The 12,768-nt window shown below is 45.7% G+C and overlaps 1 protein-coding gene across 1 annotated transcript in view; it reads right to left on the bottom strand.

Moving 5' to 3' along the window:
- Positions 1-1,343: 1,343 nt before the first annotated feature.
- RHOF (ras homolog family member F, filopodia associated) overlaps positions 1,344-12,768 on the bottom strand; it is a 66,952-nt gene continuing 55,527 nt past the window's right edge. The window contains exon 5 of the mRNA XM_073676270.1: positions 1,344-5,051. Within this exon, the coding sequence (XP_073532371.1) occupies positions 4,884-5,051 (168 nt within the window). The 3' untranslated portion in view covers positions 1,344-4,883. The remainder of the gene's footprint in view (positions 5,052-12,768) is intronic.

The following is a 12,768-nucleotide window of genomic DNA, read 5'->3' as shown; positions in this document are numbered from 1 at the left end:
CAGCCCAATCCCCGGACCTTAATCCAAAATTTTATACATTTCTCTTCAGGTTTTGAATTAGAAAACAGTGTGCAATGTTCCCAATGCATGGAAATAAAAACTAGTATAAGGCTATGTGCCCACGTTGCGGACCTGAAGCATATTTTTTACGCTTCTCCCTGGCGGGAAAATCGCATGCGGATATTACATGCGGTTTTCCCGCCAGGTAGAAGCGTTTGTGAGGCGTCTTTGCATGCATTTCCGCATGCGGGTTATCAAGCACTTCTCCAAGCATCACTTGGAAAAGTGCTTGACAACTTGTTCAGAATGGTAAAAAATAAAAAAATAAACTTTATACTCACCTTCTGATGCATTCTCTGCCCCGTCCGGAGGCTTGAGCGGCTCACGCTGTTGTGTGCAGGACCTGCGGTGACGTCATTGAGTCATGTGGTGGGTCACATGACTCAATGACGTGGCAGGTCCTTCAGACAACAGCGCGACGGAGGGAAAACATCAGAAGATAAGTATAAACTTTATTTTATTCTTTTTTTAACAGGTTCTTTGGTACCCAGGTCTGGATGAGAGTCTCCTCTCCTCCAGACTTGGGTACCATCCGCACATTGATTCCGCGGCGCTTCCGCAAAATTAATGAACATGCTGCGGATTTTTGACTGCAGCATATACGCTGCGGAAAAATCCGCAGCATGGGCATTGACATTGCGGAATGCCATTGGGGACCATGGGGTGCGGATCTACATGCGTTTTTCAAGCGTTTACGCTGCGGAAATTCCGCAGCATATACGCTTGAAAAACGCTACGTGGGCACACAGCCTAAAGATTGTGCTTAACTCATGTTTTTGAACACACTGCTATGATTTTTAAACAATACTGTAAGTGTTTCCCACCCCCATTTTGTAATAGGTGTAACTGTTCATTTTTATGTTTTCACAAGTTGGATAACCCCCTTTAAATGCTGCATTTTAGATCTCCTTCATATGGGACAAGAAAATACTTTTCTTGCATGAGTCCTTAGGATGATTTGCAGGGGCACCAGTCAAGAGATTAATCAGAACCACTCTGCTAGAATATTGAGTATGTACTATTCCAATCCTCAATATCTGAGGAAAAAAACATTTTTTCCCCAGATCTTTGATTTTCAAGGATGTGTGGAGGGACAAATATGGTTCCAAGTACTGTCCGATTTAATAAAAAACAAAACCCTGCACTCCACTTGGACATTACACATGGATGTGAGAGCGCCCGTGGTTTGTTCTTTTGCTACCAGTAAGTGGTCATGACAAAAGTCTACAAGTACCCTAATGAATCCTCAACAGTAGTCAGTCAAAGACAGATATTGGCTTGGGCATCATGAAATTGCCAATTTATTAGTAATGGCTAAGCTGTAGAAACAACAGTCATATTACAGAATGGGAAAATGTGCAGGTTTCTGGGAAGTTAACTGGTGAATTAGTTTAAAAGGTGTTGTCCAGGCTTTTAAACTTGATAATATATTGATGACCCATCCTTCGGATATCAGCAGGGGCTGACATATAGCCAGTGCAGCTGCACCAAGGCCCAGAGGGAGAGGGGCTCTCTCAACTAGAAAAGGGCCATCAGCTCTGTATTAAATATTGTATATCTGGGGGTCTGAATGGCTCACCGGGCTGCTGCTGAAGATCCCGATGGGATCCTTAAACCTGTTGAAACGTTCGCCTGCAGTTCTCTTCATATACTCCACCTTTCTCCCAGCTGAGAGAGCATGGGGAAGAGCATGGCCTGGAATCACTGCTCAGGAGAGGATGGAGGCTGCAGCATTTGCAGCCACTGATGAGGACAGGCCTGCAGGATCGGAGGGCAGGGAGATCAGGGCTGAGTGGACAGCAAGAAGATGGCGATCGTACAGCTCCACATCCAGTCCACTGCTCCTGGCCACAGAAGACACAGCAGTAGAGGACACAAACTCCAGGGGGGTCTTCAAATTATGAAGAAACAGAGAGGTAATTATACTAGTTGAATTTTTTTTTTTTTTGTGGCATATAGATTTAGATTTAGATTGTGCATGTGCCTGTGTGTATATATAGTATGTGTGTATGTGACAAATAGTCTTAGCAGTGTGACGGACTGGTTTATGATGTAGTTTGGGCAGTAATTAGTGTGTGTTCATTGTGTGTACCGCACTCATGTGGGATTTATATGTGCACTGTACTCGTGTGATGTGGCCGATATGTGCACTTTGTGGGATGTGTGTGCTCTGCTTGTGTAACGTATTGAATGTATGCGCTGTACTGATGTGATGTATGCGCTGTACTGATGTGATGTGGGCGCAGTGTACTTGGTGCTTATATGACATGACTTGTTTTTGTTGTGTCAAATGATGTTAAAGAGGTTTCCTGTTTTAATAATGTTAATGCCCTAAGGCTTGCACTAGAGAAAACCAAAATCAGGGATACTCATGCTACTTAGAGCCAGCAATTTCTCTTTGCTACTGCACTTGACTTTGATTTCAGGCGGCAGCCATGATGAGTACTGGAGCTAATCCCTGAGCTCAGCAGTCATGCCAAATTAGGCTGAACAAGCTGCTGCGCCCTGTGATTGGCTCAAGTAGTCACGTGTGACATAGACAGACCACTAAACCAGGTGAAAAAGGAGCAACTTAAATTTATTATTTTTTTCATAGCGCTTGCCAATGAGCAGAAAAGAAAAAATGAAAATGGAAGACCCATTTTAGAGGTGGGGGGCACCCATACATCGTTCTTGCACAGGTGCCCTTTGCTCTGTGTCCAACCCTGGATACCAGGGTGAGTCCAATGGACGGCACGCTCCGTGATCAATGGTTTTCAGCTCTGGCAGTGGGTGATGTAAACGATCAACTGAATAGTATGTGAGCGGTAGTTCTCAGCAAAAGCCAATACACAGTGTAGGGAACAAGTGCTGTTTTGGCTCCATTCACTGTTTATATCCAGGTGGAGCTGAAAAATGTTATTCAATTAATAAATCATTAATATCATAAGCCAGGACAGCCCCTTTAATGACTAATAGACGCTTTACACTAACCTCCTCAGTCAGAAAAATATTACATTTTCAGTGCAGAATGTAATTTTATTTCTTGCACTATGCAAATATTGCTGATTAAGAGATTACAATCAGGCAGCCAATTCATTAAGGTGTTTACACCAGAATTCTAGGGTAAAAAACCCTTAATTCACAATACTTTTTAGAATGTTTGGAAGTTGTGCAAAAGTATTGCAACTTTTGGTAGTTTCACGCCAGTTCTGGCCAGCTACAGCAATATGGACGGGGAGTGGCTACACCCACCCATCAAATACATGGAAAAAAAAAAAAAAAAAATGATGCCACTTTAGTGGCCAGAAAAGTACTCTAGTCCCTGACTGGAGTACATTTCTGGCAGAGGCATACGCTAGTTAAGACATATGCCCAATTCATAAAATATCATGCATCTCCAGCAAGCCCTTTCATTAACACTGGTGTGACGGTTTTGTTTTTTTCCCTCAAGTACAATTATTTTGCACACCACATTGATGCAACATTCTTGGATCTTAAAAGGGAAAGTTTTATAAATAATATTTTTGGATCAAATATAATTTTAAAGGCAGTTTTTTCTATAAATTTATTAAATAAAATCTTGTAATTTTCACACTGACATCAGATTCATACTTTCAGTAAAGTCACATGTACATTAGCAGCTATAGACTGACTAATTTTTGTATTGAAGCATCTAATGAGTATGTGCAAACATTATGAAGGGACGAGGAGCAGGGTAAGTGGCAACATTGCCTATGGTGAATAGCAGATCCTATGTCATCAGTGGTGTATACAGGTATTTACCTGTCACTGTAATCCTGTTTCTGCTGATTAGAAGCCTGCTGAAAACTCTTGAAAGGACAGAAAGTATGACTCTAAACTAGCCCCATTGGCCAGAGTGAAAATTGCAAGATTACTAATTTAGCTTTCTTTTTTACTTATTTTAAAATACAAATAATGATTTTTTTTTTTGTTGTTTTTAACAACTTGATGCCTTCATAAATGTAAACTATATTTTTCTGGGAGTTTTGGTACACCTACCAAACCATACATATACTGATGTCCTATGGCAAGGACAACATTGACAGTCAAGGAACTGATATGTGATGGTAGTTATGGTTAAAGAAGCACTCCAATCAAAGTTTTTATCCTCTTAATATATTGCAGTCATCATATTATTATATAGCACTGTGTACTTACAATTGCTCATTTTGCCTTTCTACCCAGCCAATTCTTCTCTCCGCTCTATGTAGAAACAGTTAGTATCTTGTCCCTGCATTTATCATTCCCCTCTTCAACTGCTGACCGGGCTGCTCCACTCAGCCATAGACTTTTGCAGTGACTCATGACTTGTGCAGAGAAAATTTACCTCTTTTTCTACACAGAAGTTAGAAGGATTCAGTTAATCAGTTTTTAATCACGTCAGACCTAATGAAAAAGAAGAATTAACTGGGTAGAAAGGCAAAATGAGCAACTGAGTACACACTGCTATATAATATGATTTTTACAATATATTAAGAGGATATAAATTTTCATGGGAGTGCTTCTTTAAAGATCTGCTTGCCCCCTTTCTTTCTCATCCCCATCAGTATGCAAGTTAAATACATGGAGAGCGCAGGCATTGTTCTCAGTTTCTGCAGTCACTTGCTACCAACAAACTTAACAAGATTTAAAACCTTTTAACCTAAAACAGTGAGTAAAGTGACGTCACATACCATCCCTGGATTTGGTATTCTAGTACAATTAAAATAAAATCTATTTACAATAAAAACAGTTCAGGTCCATTAGAAATTGCAGTCTGAGAAGAGTCTCAATGTGGCAGATTGTAAATGACTGGATTAGTAGTTCATCTCAAAATAGGCCTAAAGAAGCAGGCAACTTTTACTTTTCCTCCTCATCTTCTGTTCTTTTTTCATGCTGTCAAGTGCAATCAATGTGGCTTCTCGAAAAACATTTTCGACATTCTCCTGAAACTTTGCTGAACACTCAAGGTACTCTTGGGCTTGTATACTTTTACATGTTGCTTCACCCTTTTTAAGAAATAAAACAAGTATTATCATCCTCATTAGTGTTGAATAGTAACAGATTTATAATAATATATTATATACACACACACCAATTGGATCAGTGTTTTGTATCAGCACCTAAACTGCCCAGTGTATGCACACTTTGATACAAATCATGAGCAATAATTCACAGTTGGCCAGCTTAACCAAGTACTTTGTCTTTGTGTTTCACCATCACAAATGCATAGAGAAGAAAATGGCCGCATAATTTGGCCAGTTACTTCGGATGACATGAACCAGACCTTGGCTTAGTGAAACCATGTCCTACATTATCATTAATTTAGTTCAAAAGAATAAAGACAAAAGGCTGCATTGTAAAAACTTGATGTACGATCCACCCATGTCATTTACTTTACATTAGGGATCCCTTGCCTCTTTCTGGGCAAGACGTCATGGTGCCTCAGGTAAGAGTGGTTGTGTGTTACTGTGCTTATGAAAGTTCCCATCAATGCAGGTATTGTGCTTAAAAATCGAAGTGAACCACCCCGCCCCTACACAGAGGGAGCACCCCATAAACATACTGCTTGATGCTTCAACATATTTTGGATTCTACCACATCCAAGATTCTGGTCTGAAATCCACATGAAGCTTCAGAGACTATTATACTGATACCTCTACTAAATCTGGACCACTGAGCATTGAGGGATCATGTAGCTACATCATACCCCATTGCACTCATCTTGTATATAACAAGCTGCCTGCAGAAAGTTTTCGTAAAAGTGTTAGACCCCAAGATCATCCCATATTCATATATCAGAAAAGTCCACAGCTCTTAATATTAAGTGGCTCCTTCAGATCATAGGCGGATTATAATGAGGGCAATCTGGGCTGCTGCCCAGGGCCCGAGGCTCCGGGGAGGGGAGTGTGGGGGGGGCATAGCTAGATTGCCCTCATTATAATGTTTTGTGCGCCACACATATCCCAGCAGGCAGGGGCGAGCTGGGCCGAGGGGCCTGGGCCGCTCCCCCAGCAGCTGTGCAGGGCTGCATGCTTCTTCGACCAGGCCAGCACTGCACCTTTAAAACTTGCTTGAGTGTTGGCCCGGCTGCGTCACAGCTAGCAGACGCAGCCCTGTGGGTGGCTGTGTCTGCTACAGTGACGTCACAGAGTGCACCCAGCCTGCTCCGCTGCTTACCACCAGAGAGGAGATGGATGGGAGATAAGCCGTAGGATGGTGAGTGACTGCTTCCAAATGTAAAAATTCCCCTAGTGTGTCTGCGTGCATGTATGATTGTGTTTATGTCTGCATGTGCATACATGACTGCGTGCGGGCTCATACTATATCTTGGGACTCATACTGTATGTAGGGGGTTATGTGGGAGCTCATACTGTATATAGGGGATGTCATCATACTCAATTGTGCTCAATATTAAAGTCATACAATTAATGTAAACAAATAATTATAATTAATCTTATTAATATTGAGCAGAATTAATTTCAACCTATTGGTTCAGCCTCCACAACAGTCACGGTCTCACATGTGGCCCCTTGGGAAAATTGATCTCCCACCCTGCTGTATTATGTATAGTGCTGTACACATGGGAAAAATTTGCGCTGTCTTTCTTAATCTACAGATGTGCGCCAGAGCAGGGGGGGGGGGGGGGAGCCCACACTTTCTAAACTGCCCGAGACCCTACTCTTAATCCACCCCTGCTTCAGACTGATATCTAATAAGCACAGCCTTACCCAGGTTACATATGAAATACCTTATTCTTCTGATACCATATATTTTGTGCGTTGCCATAAGCAGGAGAATTTCCACTAATTATACATTTTCTAGTGGAAATCACTGAACTGCAATAACAGCCGCATACGGTGTCGTACTGTAAACACAATAGTCACTTTCCCTGGCACTTGCATGCCAATATCTCTATGGTCCTCTGCAGGTTTTTGGCCACCCAGCAGGAGGCAAGAGATGCACTGCAAAAGGAGCTGAGTAAGAAGATTTATTTAATGCAAAAACTAGATTTTTTGTGATTTTAGCTCTAATAGATTTTGCACCGGATCAGCAGGTAGTTGCAGATTTTGTCTTCACTACTGAACTCAATAGGAACAATCTGCAACAAATCCATGGCTGGAAATGAAGTGTTGCGGAGTTAAAAATCCACACTGTTGGTCATTTTTTAATACAGAAAAGGTCTGCAGCATGTTATTGAGATGCAAATGTCATCTTTGCTGTTACATTAGTCCACTGAGGATATTTCATATGAAAGTCTGGACAGAAAATCTAGGCAATTCCAGTAAGAATCCAGTACTGAACTTCCCCTTGCATTCCAGTTTACCAGGCTTTTGGATCACATCTCTCACGTCAACACAACTACTCGTGTGCTTCTATGAGAGTTTTACAAGATAGCCTTACATTGTATACAACACAAAAAACCTTTATATACTGCAACACCCATACTCCATACACTGTGTGCACAATTATTAGGCAAGTGAGTATTTTAGCCATTTCATTTTTATGCAGATTTCCCAACTTCAAGCTGTATAAACTTGAATGCTTATTGGATGAATCAGATCAGGTGATGTGTAATGAAGGAGGGTGAGGCCTGAAGATATTGCCACTAGTGTTGAGATAGCACTAAAATGCTCGGGTGCTCGAAGCATGGGCCGAGCTCGCCGTGATACTCGGGTGCTCGACCCGAGCAACGAGCCCAATGTTAGTCTATGGGAGACTCGAGCATTTTTGCGGTGGCACCCCTGGCAGTTTTTTAAAAGCCTAACAAGTGCCCAAACCGATAGTGACAGTGCTCAAATAACATGGGGGCAGCAAGGGGATCGCCCCAGGAAGCATTTCTGACCCCCAGGTCACTGCTGTCAACAACGTGGTCAGAGGTATTAAGCCACTTTTACGGGCTCACAATAAAACGTTCAAAAACGAAAGTGAAACTTTTTTCCTGTGAAATATGTTAAGGAACATCCTTTCCAGGGAAAAGACTTGTGTACAAGTTAAAATAAATGACCAAAAACAAAAATACTCCTCCACACCTTCGGCTATGTTCACAAGTAGCATTTTTTATGCGTTTTTTGCACTTTTGTATTGCTTTCAACTATGACAAATGCATTCACCGGGAAATGTCATTTTAACATTTTACAACCTTATCTGGCCATGTGCTGTGTGACACATGCATAAAGTGCTGAAAAGACATGGGAACAGTATGGGGGAAGACCCCTGGAAGCATCTCTGACTCCCAGGTCACTGTCTAAAAGTGTGCCCATCATAAGTGATCCTTGCCGCATCAGAAGACTTGCAACTATCCCCATGCAAGTTCTAGTCCCAGGGCAGTGTTCAATTGTACCTCCCCCATTCCTTGCAATACAAGTGCAAGTATGCAGCCTGCCACCCACCCACCCCCAGGCTGCAATACCATACTGCTTGCTTGCTTGAACTTGAAATTGGGCCTTTTAGGCATGCGGAGGCAGAATTTGGCCACCACGTCATGGCTGTGTTGGCGGCCTGGAATCCATACTCAGTCCACAGCCGCCCCACGGCCGGGTGTCCACACTCCGTCCCCAGCCGCCTGGGGGCAGCCGGGTGTCCATAAACGGTCCCCAGCCGCCCCTATTTCTCCTTGGAACATCCCCCCCCACACACTTTTCTTAGCCCGGCCTGCTTTAGGCAGCATTGGACGAGCCCACCAGAGAACCAGACTCCTCCGGTGGGCTCTGACTTCTCCATCGGTGGAGTTGAGAGTGCCAAGGTGAGGAGCATGATGATGATGACAGAAGTTAGCATCTGCTATGTTTTCTTTTAATGCAAGTGTAAGTGTGCAGCCTGCCACCCACCCACCCCCAGACTGCAATTCCATACTGCTAGCTTGCACTTGAAATGGGGCCTTTTAGTTTGGAGGAGGCCGAAGCTGGCCACTACCTCATGGCTGCTTCGGCAGCGAGGTATCCATACTCAGTCCCCAGCCGCCCCTATTTGTCCTGGTGTGCCTTATACATAAGATTAAGCGCGTATACCAAAACATTACCTGTGCCCTCCCCAGTGCATTTAGTGGGAAGGAGAGCCTATTCCGCTGTAGTGTGTGCATGCCAAACCCCTGTTCATGGTACATGCGAAGATGCCTCCCACCTTGCACCTGTCGTTGCAGACTTGCAACTATCCCCATTCAAGTCCTTGTCCCAGGGCAGTGTTCAATTGTACCTCTCCCATTCCTTGCAATGCAAGCGCAAGTATGCAGCCTGCCACCCACCCACCCACCCACCCACCCCCAGGCTGCAATACCATACTGCTTGCTTGCACTTTAAATTGGGCCTTTTAGGCATGTGGAGGCGGAATCTGGCCACCACGCCATGGCTGTGTCGGCGGCCTGGTATCCATACTCAGTCCCCAGCCGCCTGGTGGCCGGGTGTCCCCGCTTGCTCCCCAGCCTCCAGGGGGTGGCCGGGTGTCCATACTCGGTCCCCAGTCACCCCTATTTGTCCCGGTAACCTTTCCCGCACTTTTCTTAGCCTGGCCTGCTTTAGGGCAGCATTGGCCGAGCCCACCGGACTATCAGACTCCTCCAGTGGGCCCTGGCTTCTCCATCAGGGGAGTTGAGAGTGCCAAGGTGAGGAGCATGATGAGGATGATAGAAGTTAGCATCTGCTTTGTTTTGTTGTAATGCAAGCGCATGTATGTAGTAGCGGCTAGGCCTGAGGTGGTCAGCGTTTTGGCGCATATCCTACCTCCTCCGAGGATTGCTGGATGTTTTCCTGCTACTATCCCAGTTCTATGACTCCCGTTAAAACAAAGCTTCAGGTGATAAATGATGGATGAGGTAGTGGCAAAGGAGAAAGAGCAGGAGGAACAGGGACCATTCACATCAATATCAGGCCAGTCAACCAGATATGTCTTGTAGGATATGTTTCTGTAACAAAAGGAGCGGTTCGGCTACACAGTTATAGGGCATACAGTGAGTGCAATGCCTACCAAAAATTTTGAGGCACTCCAATGCCCCTTGGAAATGACATGGAGGTCAGAGGGCGTTAACTAAACCTTTTTTTTCCATCTATAGCATCTGGGTCTCCTGTGCACTGTTGGCCTAAGCAGTGAATGGAAGGCTTTCCAAAAATGAGGAACTGCAATGCCCCTTACAAGAGCCATGTGTAGCACCCCAGGGGTCTGGTCACCACAGTAATAGAGATATTACGTCGGAGAGCAAGTGGGAGGTTTCCTGGTCAGGATCCCTTAAACATGCAACATCCTCCTGCCCCAGTCCTGGGAGGGGAGAATTCTGCCCTTATAAACTGGATCTGGGGCGGGGTTGAGTGAGTCAGGGAACAGAGAACAGTCAGAGTCCGAGTGAGAGCAAGGGAAAGTAACAGCAAGGAGCTCTGTAGGAGCTAGGAGCTAAAGACCAGGGTCTGGAAGCTGAGCAGAGCTTGCCCTGGCAGAAGACAATAGGAACCGGACACAGGAGTCCGAGGCTGTGAGGATTTATATATCCAGCAGCAGAAACCAGCCGGCAGGGGATTTCAGGTCCTCTGGCCATAGAAGCCCAGAGGCTCAGTCACAAGCAAGGGACCAGCACCGCAGTCGTGGAGAGGAGGCTAACAGAAGGCCCCAAGTCACCAGCCATACGGGTGAGCACTACACGGTACACTCAGGGACGTGGGCTACTTCTACCCGCTTACAGCAAGGTAGCCAGGAAGAGTACAGACAGACGGGGAGGCCTACAACTCCACCTGGCCAGGGGAACTCCTGCTTGCTCACAGACTGACCAGGCCTCTTATGCTAGCCAGTATTCCCGGGAGGGTCTACCTTATAATCATCAGTAAAGACCCTGAACTGCACTGCAAAGACTGAGTCGTTCCTGCTGCGCTCGTGCACCATCACCCTCATCATCCACACTCACTGCCCTGAGGCTATACTCCTCCCGTGGGGAGTTATCCCATTCTCTGCTGCGCACACAACACCAGCCTCAGCGGTCTGCCTCGCAGCGGTGGTACTCCCTGACCGCAATCCACGGGTGGCGCAGTCGGACAATTAACCTCAAAACCTAAGAAAGACTGCCACTGGTTTGACCAGCCTGAGCCACGGGACCGGGTCACCGCCACGGAGACTACAGACCCCAGAGACCCGGCACCGGGTATCCCACACACCTGTACACACGGCCCAGGGGGCGCGTCACATGCAGTACAGCATATTACAAACATAAGTCCCATTATTGGGGAGAGGGTCTCCCATAGTATTTGCTTATGCCTTGCAAGCAAAAGCTGCCAAAAATTAGAACGGAGCAACTTGCAATGCCCCTTACAAGAGCCGTGCAGTACAGCATATTACAAACATAAGTCCCATTATTGGGGAGTGGGTGTCCCATAGTATTTGCTTATGCCTTGCAAGCAAAAGCTGCCAAAAATAAGGACGGAGGAACTTGCAATGCTGGCACCCTGGTGGTATAGTGGTGGTGGAGGCTGAGGATAAGGAGAAGAACATAAAACAGCTGAAATGAGGAAGCGTATACCCATGTGTGGGTGTGAAGCGGTGCATGTGAATACACCTCCCGAAATAACACAGTGGATTTGACTTTGTTACTCTGCTGTCATTTGGTGGTGATGAGAAGTCTGGCCCAATCCAGCCCTTGTTCATTTTGATAAGGGTCAGCTTGTCAGCATTGTCAGTTAACAGGCGAGTGCGCTTATCAGTTATAATTCCCCCAGCGGCACTAAAAACACGCTCCGATAACACGCTAGCGGCAGGGCAGGCCAGGACCTCCAAGGCGTACAGAGCGAGTTCATTCCAAGTGTCCAGCTTGGATACCCAATAATTAAAAGACACAGAGGAATCACGGAGGACGCTGGTACGGTCGGCAAGGTACTCCCTCACCATCTTTGAAACTTTCCACTCCTTGTGAGAGTACCCCGCGCCTCAGGGCCTGTAAGCTGGGTGGGTGTCAGAAAACTGTCCCAGAACGTTGACAGTGTTCCCCTGCCTCTGCTGGATTGGAGTTACATCTCTCTCGCTTGTACGCCTTGGTTGGGCAACGAACTGTGACCTCTGCCGCTAGCGTGTTCAGATGGGAATTTTTTTTTAAGAGTTCTGCAGCAAGGGCCTTCTGGTACTGCCCCATTTTTGTAGACCTCTCCACCTCAGGAATAAGAGTGAAAGTTCTCCTTGTAGCGGGGGTCTACAAGTGTCACCAACCAGTAATGACTGTCACCCAACATTTTGACAACGCGAGGGTCACGGTTAAGGCAGCGTAACAAAGTCAGCCATGCATGCCAGACTGGTAACGGGCAAGATTTCCGTGTCCTCACCAAGATGACGACGGACCATGCTCTCCTCCTCTTCCCCCCCCCCCCTGTCCTCAGGCCACCCACGCTGAACCGACGGTATGACACTTGTACAGGTACTACCATCTACAACGCATGATAGCAGCTCCTGTTCTTCCTCCTCCTCTCCCTCATTGTCCCCCAATGCACGTTGGGATGAGATGAGGCTGGGCTGTGTGTAATCGCCCGCTACGGCTTCTTGATCCATCTCATCACACTCTGGCTGCAATGCCTCCTCTTTAATTCTCTGCAGAGAGTGTTGCAAAAGACAGACAAGTGGGATGCTGACACTAATGATGGCGTCATCGCCACTCACCATCTTGGTGGCCTCCTCAAAGTTTGTCAGGATGGTACATATGTCAGACATCCAGGTCCACTCCTGAGGTCTTATGTGTGGAGTCTGAACTGAATATCGACGGCC

Source organism: Phyllobates terribilis, unplaced genomic scaffold, assembly GCF_046119375.1.
Source record: "Phyllobates terribilis strain yellow unplaced genomic scaffold, ASM4611937v1 Scaffold_1__5_contigs__length_1240528914, whole genome shotgun sequence".
NCBI lineage: Eukaryota > Metazoa > Chordata > Amphibia > Anura > Dendrobatidae > Phyllobates > Phyllobates terribilis.
This window is presented reverse-complemented; position numbering and strand designations above follow the sequence as displayed.